The sequence below is a fragment of the Puma concolor genome, chromosome D1 (assembly GCF_028749965.1).
Source record: "Puma concolor isolate L17-30 chromosome D1, mPumCon1.1.hap2, whole genome shotgun sequence".
Classification (NCBI taxonomy): Eukaryota; Metazoa; Chordata; class Mammalia; order Carnivora; family Felidae; genus Puma; species Puma concolor.
This window is the reverse complement of record NC_141676.1, coordinates 2,750,963-2,769,105: the sequence shown is the minus strand read 5'-3', so window position 1 is coordinate 2,769,105 and position 18,143 is coordinate 2,750,963. Positions and strand designations below refer to the sequence as shown.

Here is an 18,143-nt window from a genome sequence, read left to right as displayed (position 1 = left end):
ATCTGTGCCCGAAGGCTGATTCTACCTCTGCAGCCTTTGCTTTTAGTTCTCTGATGAGCGTCTATTATCATTAAGCCCGGTTTGAGTTGGGTTCCTGCTGGAACACAGCACCTTTGTCACTCCTGGATGGTGGAGTCCCCGTGCTTATATTTGGCCTGCCTGGAAAGAGGAACTTTCTCTGACTCCTGTGCTTACTGCTGTCCCTGGCCCGTCATCGCCACCCAGACCCACTCCTCCCGGGAAGGACTCGGCCCCGGCCGCCCTGCCCACTCCCACCACCACCTGAAGCCCTCTGGGAAAGCTCCAGGGGCACCAGCCACGCAGGGGACTCCAGCCCATTATGCTGATCTGAAAACGCAAACACACGTGGCCTATGGAGTCACCACATTCAGACGCCCCCTCTGTGGGGCACCCACTTCTCCTTTTCCTCCTCTGAGATGAATTTTTACAGCAACCCGGCTGGCACACTTAGACCCATCTATCTTAATGTAATTCCTGGGCTCACGATAGCCTTTTACGTGGACTCTACTCCAAGTGTTTGCTTTTCGGCGGGGGGAGTTTGGGGGGCAAGGTCAGCAAAGAAACCGTCCTGGTGACCAAGGAGCAAACGCCTCCCAAATGCTAGGGCAGGAGGGACGTCAGCTCTGGAGGGCAAGCACCAAGGAAAGCACACACGATAGGAAGCCCTTCACGACAGGAGCTGGTGGCACCGGCCGATGACCACGTCTAAGAAGGAAGAAGGACGGTGGTCCAGGAGACGCCAAGTCCAGCAAGACTTGGAGGAGAGAACAGACCCACCGGAAGCTGCCCCTTGGTCCCACGTTCAAACCACAGCGCACGTTTTTAAAGAGAATACAAACAGCTGGCATGCTCCGAGTTCCTTTCCAAGAGCAGGGAGAGAAGGAGGTTTGCCCAGAGGAGTGCGGGGCAACAAGGACAATTTGCTCATGCTTGTGACCCTTCCACACGGGACCCTGCACTTCCCCAAGGCTCAGAAACCCCCTGGACTCCAGGGATGGCTTCTGGCCAAAATTAAGATTCGCCCGAGACAACATGGGTTCTTTTAGAACAACCCCTCCAAGGTTGAAGCTTTTCAACGGACAAGGTGGAAAAACCGTCTGTTGGAAAATGCACGGACCTATGAGGCTATAAGTGACTCTAATATTCCAGTGGTACAACCCAGCAGCTAGGAAACACCTCATGGAGACTCTGCCTTTTTTTAATCTAAGCAGCTAAAGGAGACTTTCTGAGCCCCAAGAGTAGCCTTGGAAATGCACTGGGTGGGTCAGTGTTCCAGCAGCCCAACCCCCGTCCCCCCATTAGCACGTGACCCCCAGTAAGCGGCCCAGGGTGGCTGTGGAGGGCTCAGCCCTCCTTCGGGTCTTTGTGACATAATAACACCAACACGGCATCCATGCCTCTCAACGCCAGCCATTCCTAGAATCCCAGAGCTCAGAGGTTACCCGGAATCTAAAACCTGTTCCAAAATGGCAAATATATTTGCATATCAGAGGTTAAAAGCAATGTCAGAGGAAGTGCTTTGCAAACAGAAGTGCAGAAACCCTTCCTGCTCCCAATTTCCACGGAGGCTTCAATCTGGCCGGGCGGCTGGCCCTCTCCGCCCGGGCCAGGCACACACTGCAGACGTGTCCGCCAACCAGGTGTAGCTTTGCGTCCTCGCGAAAGGGATGGGCCCAGCACATGCTCCGAGGCGGTCCCACGTTTTTCTTCCTGACTAGTTTATCAAGGAGGCACTCCGATGAGCCAGACAACGGGGGACACGCTTCCATCTGCAGCCTTCATTTATTATTTAAACCCAAGAACCAGCATCGGCTGTGTCAACCTATTGGAGCCTCTGTCTCTGGGTCTCTCTCTGTCACACACACACACGCACACACACACACACGCGCGCGCGAAGGAGACTTACATCACAACTACATCCTACAGAAGATGATTCAACCAGTCTCTGCATTTTTGTGAGGTTACAAATCAAGTTAACCCACGAAAGCCCAGCGGGCCCCACTCTCCATCCTTCTGGATACACACGCACCCAAGGTTTCTTCCAAGCCGGGCTCTGATTGGTCAACAATAATTTAAATACATCTTTCAGCAAATGAAACGAGACCAGCACAAGGCACCTTGAAGAGGGTAAGTCACCTTCTCCATTTTCCTTGGCTCTTGGGTCTGTTTCCACCACAGTGCCTCTCCTTCTGGATTTCCATCACTCCACCAGCCTTGAGAAGCACTAAGGAGGCCACGAGTAAACTCGAGCTCAAAAGCACCCTGGGAAGCTTAGGCATGACCAGGAGAAGGGCTCCCAGTGGCCACGTCGCCATGGGCTCGGTCTCCTTTGCAGGAAGAGCAAGTGTCTGGCCGGCCCAGTGGGGGGGGGGGGGCACCACATATCCACGCCTCCCACCTGCGTGGACACTTCCAGTGCAGGTGACACTGGGCTCGGGGTTAGCCTGGAAGAATGCCTTCCCAAGAAACGTCAACTCCCAAGGAGGACCGCTTGAGCGAACCGAACCCCTTAACGGTAATTTTTCCAAGGTACGGCAGCCTCTTTTATCATCAATATTTCCAAAGAGTAACACATTCCTCTGCACAACAAGATGCAAAGTAACACCTGAACGCGCAAAACGCAGGGAGCTCGGAAGCGCCGGTGGCCCGGACACGTGACGCGCACCAAGACGCTAACTCCAGCAAGGGCTCGGAAACCAAGGGCGCTCGTGTCTAGTGGGATTCTTCGAGTGAAGAGAGTTCCCTCCTTTCTTTAAAAATTAAATATAATTTATCGTCAAACTGGTTTCCATACAACACCCAGTGCTCATCCCAACAGGTGCCCTCCTCTCACACCTACTGGGAAAAGCCCGCTCTCAAAGCACCTGGATTTAAAATTTTCCTCTTCCTACGGTCAACGCCAGCTTCCCCTCTCGCTCACACTTAGCCTTTGAAGGCCAGTCATCGGACGGGCAGCGTTACTGCAACGCTCGAGTCAGTGATCTCTCAGCCACCAGCGTTACAGACCTCACGTGAGCAAGGGCCGCGGCACAGCACTTTCCTTCCTGCCCCTGTGGTACGAGAATGGGTGACGGCCCCTCCTGGCGTTTCTCTGTTCAGCGATAACAGAAGCGCACGTAGATCCACGCGTGTCCCCAACATCATGGCAGCCACGTGTCTCTCTTCCTTCTACGTTCCACCTGAAGACCGGTGGCCAACGCCCACAAACATTTCTACCTTCCAAAGAGCTACAGCCGAGGCCTGAAAGACGCTCCGAACACACACCAGCCCACAGGAAGTGGCATCCACAATGGATGGAGATAAGCACACGACACGAGTCCGGAGCAGCCTCCACGAGTACCCCTAGGTCTGGCCCAACGGCCGTGCTGCTTAGACCACGGGCCCCGGCCGCAAGAGAGTCAGCGCTCTCCCCAAGCGGAAGGATACAAACACCGGTGTCCCTACCTCAATCAGGAAGTCCCCCGTCCTCAGTCCGGCTTGCCACGCCACCCCTCCTTCATCCACAGACTCCAGGTACTGCAGGGCTGGGAACGCTGGCGTTGGTGTGAATTCCTCGATGGGCGTATCCGCTGGGAAGACAAGGGAGACCTCAATACCAGCCTGGGTGGTGTTTCCAGGTTGGCCCCGCGTGGGACCCTGAGAGGAAGGAGGTGCACACGTCTCCCGCCGGAAGTGGGTGCTCTCCCCTGGGGAGGGCTCGACAGCCACGGCCATAGGTCGGCACCAACTCAAGCAGTGAAACCAACTGCCCCGTGGTGCCCCCGGATCTCTCGGCCTTTCTGCCGAAAACACTTGCCGTACATGTCTGCAGGTACACGCCTGTCATTTTCTTTAAAAGCATCAGTGACTAAACATTTTCAGTTCTAAAAATGGAAAAGTTCCCCCCATAACCACACAGAGCTACAGAAACACCACACTGAACCACTTGCCAAATTCACATCCACAGAGACGCGCGGACCAAAGGAATTCAACTTGGAGCACGGACAGATCACAGCGCTGACCCAGTGGGTGGCTGCATGTGGGATCTGCTTGGGAATTCGTTCCGCGGGGAGCCCGGCTCTCTGCGACCACTCTGCGGCCGGCACCCATGGGAAGGCCGGGCCCCCGCTCCTCGGCAGCGCGAGCCGCGGCTTCTGGGCCCCACACAGCTGCCGAACAAAAACTCCAGGGCAAGAGACGGGCTTCCCTGGGTGGTTACGAGTGGCTGGGGTGGGTGGGTGGCAAGAGGAAGACGACCCCGGCAGGGGGAGGGGACAGAACATCACTCAGCCGTGGACACGCACACACGGGGACAGATCTGTCTCTTCTTCCTCTCTCTGGACAGATCGCTCCCAGGCAGCCCAAGCTTAGAGCAGGTGGGGGTGCTCCCGGGGAAGGAGGCCTTTCCCAGCACAGGTGCAGGACCCCAGCACAGCACGGAGGCTCCGAGATGAAACTTCCACATGGCTTCTCACCCCACACGCGCGGTGGGCAGCTGTCTCCCCTCATGGGGAGGTGATGCCATTTTGTTTTCTTTTTAGAGGGAAGCCCCCAGGTTCAGGGCTGGTGGTGGGCGCGCTGCCGTGGAATGTCGCCCCGGAACCCCCCACCACAGGCCACGTGATGCGGATGCTGCTGGCTCAGTCCGCGGCAGAGGGGACCATCTTGCCACGTTTCCTTTGCAAAGTCACCTTAGAGGCGGGCACACGGATGCCTGCTACACTGGGAACCGAAGCCCACTCCCAGAATGGGGCAGTTTCTAGACACCCCAAACTCAGCACCGGGTAATTGTGGACATCTGAGAACAGGAGCTCCACATCCAGCCACAGCCGGGCTGAACTACACCATAAAATGTAGCTTGAACCCCTGATTTCTTATTAAAAAGAGAAAGGGTGGGGGGGGGGAGCGAGCGAGCGAGAGCCTGTTCAGAGCAATATTGTGCACAGAAAATGGAAAATATTCCTAAAGCAAGCCCCGGTGTTTTCTGAGTGAGGCAGAATGTTAAAGAACACGGTTGTCTAGCAACCAAGTGCCCCCAGGAAAAAAGGCTTCTTTCCGAGCTGGGGAGCATTTTCATACGGGCGTGCACACACACACACACACACACACACACGCACACACACACTCACACGACATGTGAATGTACCCGGGCTGGAGACAGCCACTCTTACCTTTCGCCCCTCGCAGCACAAATCCAAAGCCCTCATTGTCTTTTTTCTGCAGGACCACTGTCTTCTCCTCGATAATGCAGTCACTGTAGAGAGAATTCCGGGGATAGCGACCATTATTGTAACCCGTCATCATCACCGTGGCTGATCCTGAGCCGGGGACGCTCATCATCATAGCCAATTAATCACCCAGCTCGCCGGATCCAGGCAGCACGGAGGAGAGTAAGCAGCACAGAGCGCAGGAGGAGCGGGGGCAGCTGGGGGGCCGGCTAACGGGATAGGCGGGCTCGGCACAATGGGGCTCGGAGGGGGGGCGGGCAGAGGCAGCACCGAGCCCGGGCGAGCGGGAGGAAGGAGTCAGGCATGGTGGGGAGGCCGCCGAGCCACGGCAGCGCGGGCTGGCTCCCGGCGCCGAAAGGCAAAGAAAGTAAGTGGCCGGAAGGCACCGAGGGCAGCTGGGCTGGGGCGCGCAGGCCGGCGCATCTTCGGGGGGCGGGGGGGCGGGGTGCAGCTGGGATCAGCCGGCGGACAAATGAGGAAGCAGCTCTTCTTCTTCAAGGGGTGTTTGAAAATCAAATTCTATTTGCTCCCCGCACGAGCCGGCGTCCAGACGCAGCGGCCCCTCCCTCTCGGTCCGAATGAATGTGGTGTCCCCACGATCACCAAGGAGCCCGCAAGGCTGCCGGGAGTCATCCCGCACAGAGAAAGCGCAGGCTGGCGGAGGGGGCGGCCCGGGCGCTGCCGATGGGTGGGGGCCGGAGGCAGGACGCTCGAGCGACACCAAGGCCACTTACGGCAAGGCCTCCGTCAGGGGGTGATGGGTCGTGGGGACGGGGCGAGGGGGGGCTCGTGGGCTCCCCCCTCTGAGAGACAACCTAAAGCCACACCACCCGCCTCTTGGCACAGCCTTTTTTTTTTTTTTTTTTTTAAAGGAAAGAAACCCAGAAGCTTCGACTTTGCTTCAGCTGTCCGAGGCTCCCATCGTTTACAGTAAGGGCGCCCTGCCACATGACTGTCCAGCCCTGGAGGCACCCGGGGGTGCAGGGCGGAAGTGGACTTCCTGGCAGGCCACGCAGCCTGGGCTGAACGGGGGCCCTCCCCGCCTCCCCGGGGAGGCATGGCCCCTGGGACCCTCTGCTGCCCCGGAAGACGGCAGCTGGAGGGCCAGGCCACTGCGGAGGGAAGGAGGAGGGGCGGGAGGCAATGTGGAGAGGCCTTCTCCAGGGTCCTAAGGGGCCAGCCACAGGAGGGCTCTGCGCCAGAGGTCCTGAAGCATTCGGCTGGCCCCTGTCTCGGAGGGGGGCGGCCGGGGGACGCAGACAGCAAGCACTGGGAACAGTGTGCTGACAGGCTTGAAGTCACAGACAACTGAAGGTCAGCTTTGTCCAGCAGTAGATTCACAGCCGGCAGGAAGCACGCGGCCCCAGCATGCAGCCATCTGGGAGCAGCACAGCCAACCCAGACCGGGTGGCCCCGGGGAGGAGAAGGGACAGGGGTGCTTGGACCAAGTGACGGGCTGCCAAGAGCTTCCTGTCATCCAGACGAGGAAGAGGCATTCCAGAGAGGTTGGGGGACACAGCCGGAGCACGGACAGAGAGGTTGGGGACACAGCCGGAGCACGCACAGAGAGGTTGGGGACACAGCCGGAGCACGCACAGAGAGGTTGGGGACACAGCCGGAGCACGCACAGAGAGGTTGGGGACACAGCCGGAGAATGCAAAGAGAGGTTGGGGACACAGCCGGAGCATGCACAGAGAGGTTGGGGACACAGCCAGAGAATGCACAGAGAGGTTGGGGACACAGCCGGAGAATGCAAAGAGAGGTTGGGGACACAGCCGGAGCATGCACAGAGAGGTTGGGGGATACAGCCGGAGAATGCACAGAGAGGCTGGGGACACAGCCGGAGAATGCAAAGAGAGGTTGGGGGACACAGCCGGAGAATGCACAGAGAGGTTGGGGACACAGCCGGAGAATGCAAAGAGAGGTTGGGGATACAGCCGGAGAATGCACAGAGAGGTTGGGGACACAGCCGGAGAATGCACAGAGAGGTTGGGGACACAGCCGGAGAATGCAAAGAGAGGTTGGGGGACACAGCCGGAGAATGCACAGAGAGGTTGGGGACACAGCCGGAGAATGCACAGAGAGTTTGGGGGACACAGCCGGAGAATGCACAGAGAGGTTGGGGGACACAGCCGGAGCACGCACAGAGAGGTTGGGGACACAGCCGGAGAATGCACAGAGAGGTTGGGGGACACAGCCGGAGAATGCACAGAGAGGTTGGGGGACACAGCCGGAGCACGCACAGAGAGGTTGGGGACACAGCCGGAGAATGCACAGAGAGGCTGGGGACACAGCCAGAGAATGCAAAGAGAGGTTGGGGGACACAGCCGGAGAATGCACAGAGAGGTTGGGGACACAGCCGGAGAATGCAAAGAGAGGTTGGGGATACAGCCGGAGAATGCACAGAGAGGTTGGGGACACAGCCGGAGAATGCACAGAGAGGTTGGGGACACAGCCGGAGAATGCAAAGAGAGGTTGGGGGACACAGCCGGAGAATGCACAGAGAGGTTGGGGACACAGCCGGAGAATGCACTCATGTCCTGACCCACACCCGCACTCCTGCCCTTGCACGGGACAAGCATGCAGTGGAACTTGCCAGGGTGACCCTGAGTTCCAAGAAAGGGTTGGCACAGCAGGGACACATACTTTCACAGCTGAGACACCATGCAATCCAGGATGACTGGTCTGGGGTGGTCTAACAACTCGAGGAGGGGCTGTGTCCCTGTGTTCCTGCTCTGTCTCCTGTGCTGGGGACAGAGAGCCCCTGCTCTGGGAGCTTGGCCGTGACCATGAGCTCCCTGGCTCGGCCCACTGAAGCCCATCGCAAAGGGCAGAAGCAGGGCCAGGAGTCCAGGGCCCTGAGAGCCCATGGGCAGGGCCACACGGCCAGCCTGGCCCTTAGTAGGGGGCGGAGTTCTCTAAACCTCTAAACCTTCCCCTCACGTCATAAGGCGGCGAGAACAAGCCCTGGGCCTCCCAGGGTAACCGTGAGGTCAGAAAGGGCAGTCCCCACGGCGGTGCGGTGGAACAGGGGAGCCCCAGGGAGCCATCCCTTTAACTGCCATCAGAAACGGCAGCAGGCTGGCGGTCGGCCAGGACCCCGGGGAGCCGCAGGGGTCGAGGCAGGAGGAGCTGGGGGCAGGCGGAGACGGGCGGACCCTCTGCCAGGCCCGGCCACCTTCCTGTCTCCAGCCTCCCCCAAGGAGAACACAGCTGCGGACCCACCCACCTCTTCCCGCTCAACTCCTTTAAGGGAGTGGGGGGCGCTGGCCCGGTGGCTCCTTCGGGTGCCAGGCAGGTGCAAGTCCTGAATCCCTCTTCTCCAGGGAGAGGCTCACAAGGGCCCCCGGTTGGAGCCATTGCCTTCACCCTGCATGAGTAGCTTCAGGCAAGCGGCGCCCTGGAGCCCCAGAAATACAGTGTCTGCCCTGCAGGTCCCGAGCCCTGATCTCCCCTGGGACACAAGTGGCCCCCCACACCCACCTCTGCCCCGCTCCAAGGTGCATCTGTCTCGCACTCCAGGCGGTGGTCCCACTGTGGGCCACCTCTGCCCGCAGGAGCCGACGCTACCCAAACCTGCCTCTGGCTTTGTGCGTCTCATGGACGACTGTACATGTCCTCCCACCTGACCCCCACTCTGGGGAGCTTCTCAGGGGCAGTGCTGGCATCACAGGGAGCTCAGCTCAAATCCCAGCTGTGCTCTGACCCAAGGTCACTCTGACCTTCGCAGCCTCAGTGTCCTGCTCTGCGAAATGGGACTAAGCACAATACACCCCACGTGGGCCAAGGAGGAGTTAATGCAACGTCCCAGCGCAGCCCAGGCACGCAGCACATGTTAATAACGGCAACCGTCCCGAGTAGGGTCACTGTTTGCAGGGGCCAACCGCTTCTTCCCCTGCAGGGACCGCTCCCGGGCTAATGACAGAGCCCCTCTGAGACCTCTCAATGATCCCTCACCACTGAAGAACTTTCTGCCTCACACGTCCCCGTCTTGTCCCCAGACTCGTAGCTACGTACGTCCCGAGCAAGCCCCAAACTCCTTCGTCTCTGATACGGAGAAGGACTGCCCGTCACTTCTTTCCTGCTTCGCTTCAGGATCTAAATAGCCCCCGGCCCCCGCCCATCATGACCCTGTCTTACTTGTACTGAGCCCCAGATGGGCCTTTACCAGCTTAGCTACTCAGAGCCTCAGTTTCCCCGCCTGCAAAGTGGCAGCAATATACCCGACTTGTAGGCACTTGGAGCAGCGGGTGAGACAAGGCCCCAGGACAGGGAAACTGTCCTCTCTTGCCGAATCCCCCAGGAGACGTGGGTCCTGGGTGGCATGGGTCCTGGGCGGCATCGCTCCAGATGCCCACAGCACCCGGCAAAGGGCCACGCACCCCGCTGCGTCTGTGGGAGACAGCAGATCGGGTGTGAGCACAAGGCGGGGGTCGAGCTCGGTGTCGGTGCTGGTGGTGAAGGGTCTCGGGGGAAGGAGCCTCCATCCAGGGCGATCCCTGGGTCCCGGGTTGTGCCCAGAGGGTAGGAGGTCAGCCGACTGCTTGCAGCCGGCTGGGCCCCGGCAGGGGAGACCCAGGCAGGCCGTTAGAGGTATGGAGTCTTTGTAGCAAACCATGAAACCCCCCCGGGAACTGCGAATGAAGGAGTTGTTCCCTTGAAAGGAAGCTCACGTCTAGTTTCGTCCGGATGGCACAGCCATGCAGCACCCCCTCTACCCCCCACGAATCAGACGGGGCAGTCCCACCCCCAGGACATAGGGAGGAACCTTCCCGGAGACGAGACGCTCTCGGAGGGCTCCTTCTGCTGATTTATGGGTCTGAAAACTGTCAGGGGACGACCGCCGTGGCCATATCCGGAAGCCGCGGGATGGAGACGCGGAAGCCCAGAAACCAGAGGCCGCCCAGCCTCCCCTGGCCACTCCTGCCGCACGCCAGCACCCCTGCTCTCCAGGTGCATCCCAAACGCACTGGGAGCCGGCTTCACGGGGGACACCGCCTTGGCGCCCACGCGGGCTCCTCGCTGCGGACCTTGGTGCGCGCTCGGAGGCCGACACCACCTGGTCCCTGGTGACGGGGTCTGGCGAAACCAGCAGCCCAGCCCCAGCGGTCACACCGCTCCCCTGCTTTGCACCTGCCCCTGCCTGGGTCCGTAGTCACTGCCCAGCCTTCCTGCACATTTTCACTCCCTGAACCTAAAACTTGCATTTTACCCAAGTCCTCGCACGTGGGCCTCCGTCACGCCTCCCTGCCTTGTTGTCTGCCACGCCCTCCCCAGCCCTGGTGAACACAGCTCTCCCTGAACCGGGCGGAAGCCATCCCACACCCTCCCAGTGAGGGGCTACGTCACACATTCTCTCCTCTGGCCCAAGCCTTTGATAGGGTCCTTCTCACCCGCTGACCCATCAACTGTGGGCTCCCTGGGAGCACACGTCCCTGCTTGGTTCCTCTCGGAATCTCCCTAAGCGCCACAACGTCTGTTCTTGGTGAGAGTCTACCTGTGTCGATTGACTAAACAAACCAACATAATCTAGCTGCGCTGTCTTCAAATGTGTTTTCTGAACAGTGTGGGAAGGCACTTCGATGAACCCAAAATGTACCGTTCTTTGCCAGTTTCCTGCAGCAGGGGCTGCGGAAGACATCTAGCCCCACCAAGTACAGTTGTGTAGGTAGTGCATAGTGCAACTATACAGGATACTATTTACGTGACGGCCATCCTAGAACCGTATATTTACTATGGCTATTTGGGCTCAGATGCCCGTAAAGTGCCTTGAGGAAGGGGCAGGCAACTTTTTCTAGTTCATATAAAGATGGAATACAGGCCATTGGCTGCCTTGGAGAACGTTAGAGGTATCCATATCGAACCACGTCAGCACTGGGAGACAACGCCATGTCGAAACTCTCTGGGGAGCCATACCATAGAGACCACTAAAGGTTTCCATGTTCTCATTCACCCAACAGTCCCACCACACACCACAGTAAAGGGTTCACCGAATATACTTGGAGTGAGACAAGGGGATCGTGGGAAATCAGGGCCGGCCACACAGTGGGCCCCAGGGTCCCCTCGCCCCTCCTGATGTCTGCCTCGCAAGACCGCAGGTGCGCAGGCTCCAGGAGGCTTGTAACCGTGGCCCGAGGTCCACATTCTCCCAGCGGGCCCCACAGTGGGCTTACAGGGAAGACCACACTTTACTTGCTCTGGGAGGTAGCAGGTGCCAGCGATGACCGTTGGCATTTGGGTTTGTCAGTCCTGCACGAGGTCCCTTGGCAGTGGTGCCCGATCCCGCAGGGGTGTAAATGTAGAGCCACAGGGCACCAGGCCTGAGGTGGCCAACACGCGCGACCATGCGGGGCCCTGGGGCAGCTCTGTCTGCCCTGTCCCTCACGGGAAGGATCGGGGCGGGTGATTTCAAACACGAGGACGCTTGGGGTAGACCAGATGGCTTCACCCACAGCTCTCAGGATCTGGGCTAGGACAGACCTCACGTCAGATAGCTACACTTCCTCCCTGCTCCTCTGGGGCCGGGTTTTGGGGTAGGGCTGGAGCTCAGAAGCAGCGGGGACCAGAGGCTCAGCTGCGTGCATTAGTTGGTCAGTGCAGCCCGAACTCGCTGAACACCCGGTAAGTGCCAGGGATGGGCTGGATACTTGCCCCTTTGCAGAGGACAGACAGGCCCCGTGTGGCCCTTGCGGAGTGTCAGGTGGCACAGGTTGAGTGGCAGCCCCTCGGAAAATACGCTCAAGTCCTAACTCTGGGGACCCGGGCAGGCGCCCCTATTTGGAAACAGGGTCTTTGCAAGATGCGTCTGAAGATCTCAAGAAGAGATCAGTCTGGGTGAGGGAGGGCCCTAAAACCAACGGTTCGTCCTCATAAAGGAAATAGAGGGAGATTTGGGGCTTAGAGGCACCTGGGGCCAGAAGCCAGGTGAAGCCCGCCAGACAGGGGCAGAGATGGGAGGGGACGCGGCCACAGCCCAAGGGTGCCAAGGATGGATGGTGGACACTAGAAGCCAGAAGGGGTGGGGGAGGATCCTCCCCCCGAGCCCTTGGAGGGACACAGCCCTGCAGAGGCCTTGGGCTCGGACTTCCGGCCTCCAGAGTTGGGGAGAGGACGTTTCCGTTGCTTGAAGCCCCTAGCCCACGGTCATTTGGGACGGACGCCTCGGGATACTCTTACCCCAGGTGAGCAGGAAGACAGGTATCCAAAGTCACAGTAGCATGCAGGATACAGTGTAATGACAACCAGAAGGTGGCCGGGGGGGCTTCCTACGGGGGGGAGGGGCGATGCCTGAGCGTGAGTGAATGGGTCAGGAGGCCGGGGGGGGGGGGGGACAACATTCCAGGAGGCGGTGGAACCACAAGATAAAGGTTCTGAGGCACACCAAGGCAGGAGGGGCCGGTCACACAGGGCCGTGGGTGGCCAGGGGACACAGCCGGGTGGTGACAGGCAGTGAAACAGCCTCAGCCGGGCGCAGGACAGCCCCTGCTCTTCCCAAGAAGGGGACCACAGAAGACCACAGAGCACAACGATTCCCCACCTTCTTGCACTAGCCCTCTGTGGCCAGGCCTGAATCTCGCTGGAATGACCCACGGGTGACTTGCGCACGTGGTGGGAACTTTGTCCAGCAACCATGTTTCCGTGGAAACAAGCCACGCACCAACGTCTGCTGCCGCTGGTGACAACTGTCCCGAGCCACCAGCGTGAAGCTGAAGTGGCGAGCGAGTCATAAAGACGCCTGGGCCCGTGGAGGACCCGGATGTTGGGCGAGGCGCCCACACGGGAGGACTCCGTGCCCAGAGTTGGCGGGGGCGGGCGCACACAGACACGGGGAGGTGCCCTGAGTCAGCTGGGTTGACCCCCTTTGGGGTTGCAGAAGGCGGGGTGCAGTGATGCGGGGTGGGGGGCAGCAGGGACATTTCAGCAATCAGGCCCCTCAACCCGGCCCCCGGTGGCCTCAGAGCTTTGTGGGGTCCCACCAACACGCTTGTGACCTAGCACTGAATCCACAGGCCGTGAAATCTAGCGAGCAAACAGCCACATGCAAGTCGGTCCACGCTTCATCGGGTGTCTCTGAAATCCAACGTGAGGTCAACCTCATTTCTGGTTAAATTTCATATCCACAAACACACCATTTCGTGCAAACACCACACGCAAGTCAGGTTTTCTCACTTTGAAAGAATTTTTGGGTTTGCAGCCAAGGAGCTGCAGAAGCCCCGGGGGAATTACCGCGTGGAGCTGCTCGCAGGCACGTGGGTTCAAAGGCAGGATTCCCACGTCATTTCAGAGCTCCTCCCTGGCGAGGTCCATGGAGCACGGGCCGCGTGTATGGGTGGCGGGTCTGGGCTGGGGCCGCTGGGGCGGCGGTGCCTGGGGGGACCCGGGAGGACTCCCGTAAGGGAGGCTGGTGCATTTATCCAAGGAGTGGTTGTGGGGCCCCGCCCTCTCCAGAGCAGCAGGGCGGAAGCCTGAGAAAAGCCTCACGACGGTCACTCCTCTGGTGAACGCGTTTTGGTGACAGCCTGATGCAGGCGGGAACTGGGACACTATTAGAAAGAGGGACCTCCAGGGACCAGGAATGACAGTGGCTGTCCTAGAAATTCCCGGGCTCTGCCAGTCAGGAAAGATGAGGCGAGACAGAGAGCCTGTCAGCTCCTCTGAGCGGGGCGCCGGTGGCCTCAACAGGTGTCCCAGCTGGGCAGAGATGCCAGGCGTGGGCAGGCGGCCCAGAGCTCTGTGGCGGTGCTGGCTGTAGGGAGGCACAGAGGGCCGCTCTGCGGGCGGGCAGGGGCAAGGCCGGGCCTCATCCTTGGGAAGGCCTGGCAACTGCGAGCAAGCGGGGGGCGGGGGGGGGCGGTTCCCCGAGTCATCTGTCACTTGCCACTGAGCTGGTGGCTCTCAGCCCTTGTCCACACACACGGCCGCTCCCAGCATCCTGCATCCTGCTTCCTGGTCCGCTGGGACTGGGTGTTGCCCTCTGGCCCCCCGCCCCACACAAGCAGGAGGCTGCCGTAATTCCCGGGGGGAAACGGAGCCCCGCGTTTGGGCCGTCTTGGTGTTCTGAGAGGCAGGCTGCACCAGGCTGGTCTTGCGTCACCCGCAGGAAGTTATGAATGTGGGCTTTCCATTCACAAATGACGCGGCTCCCGGCGCCGGAGCGCCCCTCTCGCCCCACGGGCAGGGAGGTAGCGTCATTTCACGTTGCGCCCGTGAGGACATGGGCTCTGTCCCCATGGAGCTGGCACGCCCACTCAGCAGAGACGCGCTCTCAGAGGAGGAACCGTTTCTCAGATCGGCAATTATGAACGCGCCCTGCCTGGTGTTCCTCCTCGGCGCTAACACGATAAGCAACGCAAGTTTTCCTAATAGAAGCAATAATGTGCAAAGAAGTTGCTTCAAATTAAATCGTCTCGTTACTTTGTAATAAATCACCCCAAAGCATCTCCTAAGTGCTACCGGGCGTGTTACCTGCCAACAGCGGCTGGGGGAGAAGAGAAAGACACGGCCGAGATGCGTTCAACGCACCGGGAGGCGGTCATCATTCCCCACGGGGAGGAAAGGAAGTGTGGTCTGGAAGGGAAAGCGGCCGCCTCGGTCCCCGAAAGGCCCGGCTGGGGACCCCAGCGTCACCAAACCTCCTCCCCTACGAAACACAGATGTGCGCCGCGGCCTCGGAGCATCACAAGGGTGCGGGCAGGTGCCCCTGGGCTTCCTCCCTTGTGACGGTACATCCTGAACACGCATCTATGTCCCGTAGGACACACCCACGGGTCACAAAACCAGGAGGACGTGTCCGTGCGGTCTCACACGCAGACGAGTCGCAACAGCGGAGCCGTAAGCACACAGGAGCAGGGCAGGAGGCCCACGAGGGAGGGACGCCCCCGACACCCCACTCTGCTTTCCAAGCGGGGGCCCCGGGGGTGCCCGCATGCGCGCTGCAGCCCTGCCTTCCCTGGTGGAGCAGGGAGCTCAGCCTTGCGGAGGGGCCCCCACAGCGCCCTGGGAAAGGGCGATCTCGGCTCCAGGAATGGAGGACAAAAGAGCTGATGCTCATGCCAAGGGGATGCGGGGCACTGAGGTGCCAGCCCCAGCGCACGGCGTCCTCCTGACACGCTCTGTTTTCTCCCCAACCTGCCTGCAAGTGCCATCAGCGGGAGTGCCGAGACAGAGCTGGCATCTGCACATCTGTCCACGACCTCCCCCTTTTCTGAGACCCCGTCGCTTTTCAGCTGAGGACCACAAAAGCTTGCTGCTGAGTCTCTCCCGAATTCACTCTTTTATGATAAAAATGTTAAATCAGATCACGTCCGCCACTCAAAATGCTGCAACAGCTTCCCATCAGAGTGGGGGATGAAAACCCAAATTCCCCACCATGGCTAAGACCTTTCCTGATCCGACCCATGCCCCATTTCCTAATTCTCCCCGTTCCAGCCATGCTGGGTCTTCTCTTCCTCCAGCAGGCCGACCTCATCTGCCACAGTGCCCTTGTACTGCCTGGGCTCTCCCTGGGATGCTGCTCTGGGTCTGCATGAGCCAGACTGCGGCCATTGTTTAGGTCCCTGAGCTCACCTCTGCAGGGCGGCCCTTCCCACTGCAGGAGATGCCCTCCACGTCCTGATTTTCAGCCTTTCCCTCGGCTGTATTTTCCTCTTGTCACTCACTGTATTTGAAATTATAATTTGTCTGCTCATTTATTTACTGTCTGACTCTCCCACTAGCATGCGAATGCCGCCAGAGCAGGGCCTGGTCCTGCCTGGACCTCTTAGCTGGAGCAGGGCCACTTCCTAGTCTGGGCTCCAGCAAGAGCTGGCCGTGGGACCTTGGACAGGACCCTCACCCACCCTGGGCTTGGGTCTTTGTGTCTGTGAAGTGGAAAATCAGAATATTCCAATAAGTACTTAATTGGTGCTTACTGATTCAGAATGAAGCCTAAACCGGGACTCCCACGTACAGTCGCGATGCAGATGGGGTGACCCAGTGCTCTGGTCTGCCCGGGACACGGGGCGCTTCTGGGTTTTAAAACCAGGCTGCACCTGGGCCAACCAGGAGGTGCTGGTTCCCCTCTCCCATCACTACCCTCAGGAGGGCACAGAGGAGGTCCAGCGGGTAAACCTTTGCCTTTGACCCTGAACCGCATATTGTTTAAAAAGACCAAAAAATCAGCGGAACGGTACAACGGCCTGACATTTTGCTAGGAATGCAGGAAGGGGCTGTTGGTGACTTTTCTTCCTGCAGCGATTAAAGCGAGAGTCCAGGCCTGCCCCATCTGTCGGTCTCGAAACTCGCCCAGAAGGATCGCAGTGCGTGGGCTTTGGGGCAGACCAGTTCCCAAGTCCCTCTGGGGAGCAGTGGACGTTGTCCACAGCTATGAACACCGGAATCCGTGTCCTTTCGTGGGAACTGGACCAAACGCGAGCATCACCCGGTGACCCTGGCTTTGGAGAGGGAGCTGAATGTGGGTTGGGTGAGGGGCTTGGGGGCTCACCCAGAGACCCCACAGGGCCCACCTGGCCAACCGGATGGCACTGATCTCTAAGGTGAGAGGTCATGAGAAACCCAGGCCAGGCCCCAGCTGGAGGGTAGGGTCCGGCCATCGCTACTGTCCTAGACCACTAGCCTCTTCCCACGGAGTATCTTGTTTCTGTTCCGAGTACTAATGCTTCTATGAGGTTGCCTTCACCACAGGGGCAGCTCTAAAAGTTGCTCCAAGTATGACGTAGATACGTTTTCATGCAGAACACCTGGACAAGTCCTTTGAAAGGGGCTCTGCAAACATTCTACATCAGACGTTATCAAACTCTTCCTGTAAAGGGCCGGAGAGTAAGTATTTCAAGCTTTGCAGACGGTGTGGTCCCGGGGGCAGCTACCCACTCTGCTACTTGTGGCTCAAAGGCAGCCATGACGCTATGTAAATGAGTGGGCGGGGCTGTGTTCCAATAAAACTTTATTTACACAAAGAGGCAGAGGGCCAGCTTTGGTCCTTAGGCCATAGGTTCTAAAGCCATGTTCTCAACGTTCTGGAGACACTTGAATCGACAGAACCATACCTGTATGTGAGCGCCTCGGGATACCTCACGTGTAACCGCATTAACACAAACGTTAAGAAGAGTGTTAATCCTCCTACACAAGCGATACTTACACTACGGTACACAGGTGCCTGGTTTGACACATCATGTGAGCCTCAGAAAAGACCCAAGGAAAAAAAAAAACCCTTTTTAGAAACGAGGTCATCTATGAGATGCCCTAGAAAGATTCGGAAAGATCGTACAGAGAATCCTTCCCGAGGCACAAAGAAACTCACCTCTCCTTATGAGTGGAGGCAGAGCTAAGGGGGCCCCGCGTCCAAAAACTGGTGCAGGAACATCTGCGTGGATGTCCTACCACTGAGGCAGCATGCTTACTTGGGTGTGTGCCACGTTTCTCCAGGTCCCATTTCAGCTCATGGGCCGTCTGCCCAAGGAGAGGGTCTCCTCGGCACAGAGAGGGGGTGCTGCTCGTGTGCTCATACCTCCGATTCCACCCGGAGCACGATCTGCCTGCTGGCTCCGTGCCAAACTCCTATCCACTCATCGAAGCCCCTTCAGCAGCCACCACTTCTGGGAGAGCCCTGTCCCTCTCACGCGCCCAGCCCGCGGCACTGCCCCAGTCACTTCCCGCCACAGGAGCAGAGAAAGTCAGAGCCGTGCCTTCTCAGCCTCCTCTGCAGTTATGGATGGGTCACAGGACACAGTTCTGGTCCGTGAGACCCGAGGGTGAGAGTCCAGGGCCCTCTGGGAAAGATCTTACTTGCAGGAAAGATTTAGAGGGGGGTTTCCTAGTGCCTTTCCTTCCCCTAAATCCTTGCTTGGGATGTGCTCTGAGGACATGATACTTGGAGCTGCGGCCACCATCGTGCAACCCTGAAGGAAAGGCCAAAGG

General features: G+C 59.0%; 1 protein-coding gene across 8 annotated transcripts in view; it reads right to left on the bottom strand.

Moving 5' to 3' along the window:
• Window positions 1-18,143, bottom strand: part of SHANK2 (SH3 and multiple ankyrin repeat domains 2) — a 497,644-nt gene that overhangs the window by 145,767 nt on the left and 333,734 nt on the right. For 6 of the 8 annotated variants that reach the window (XM_086676620.1, XM_086676615.1, XM_086676616.1 and 3 more), the window contains 2 exons: window positions 5,172-5,254; window positions 3,466-3,590 (listed from right to left, as the gene is read on the bottom strand). In XM_086676620.1, the coding sequence (XP_086532746.1) occupies window positions 3,466-3,590; window positions 5,172-5,254 (208 nt within the window). Of the gene's footprint in view, window positions 1-3,465; window positions 3,591-5,171; window positions 5,671-18,143 lie in introns of those variants that run through there. The other 2 variants (XM_086676622.1, XM_086676619.1) reach the window with 1 other exon arrangement.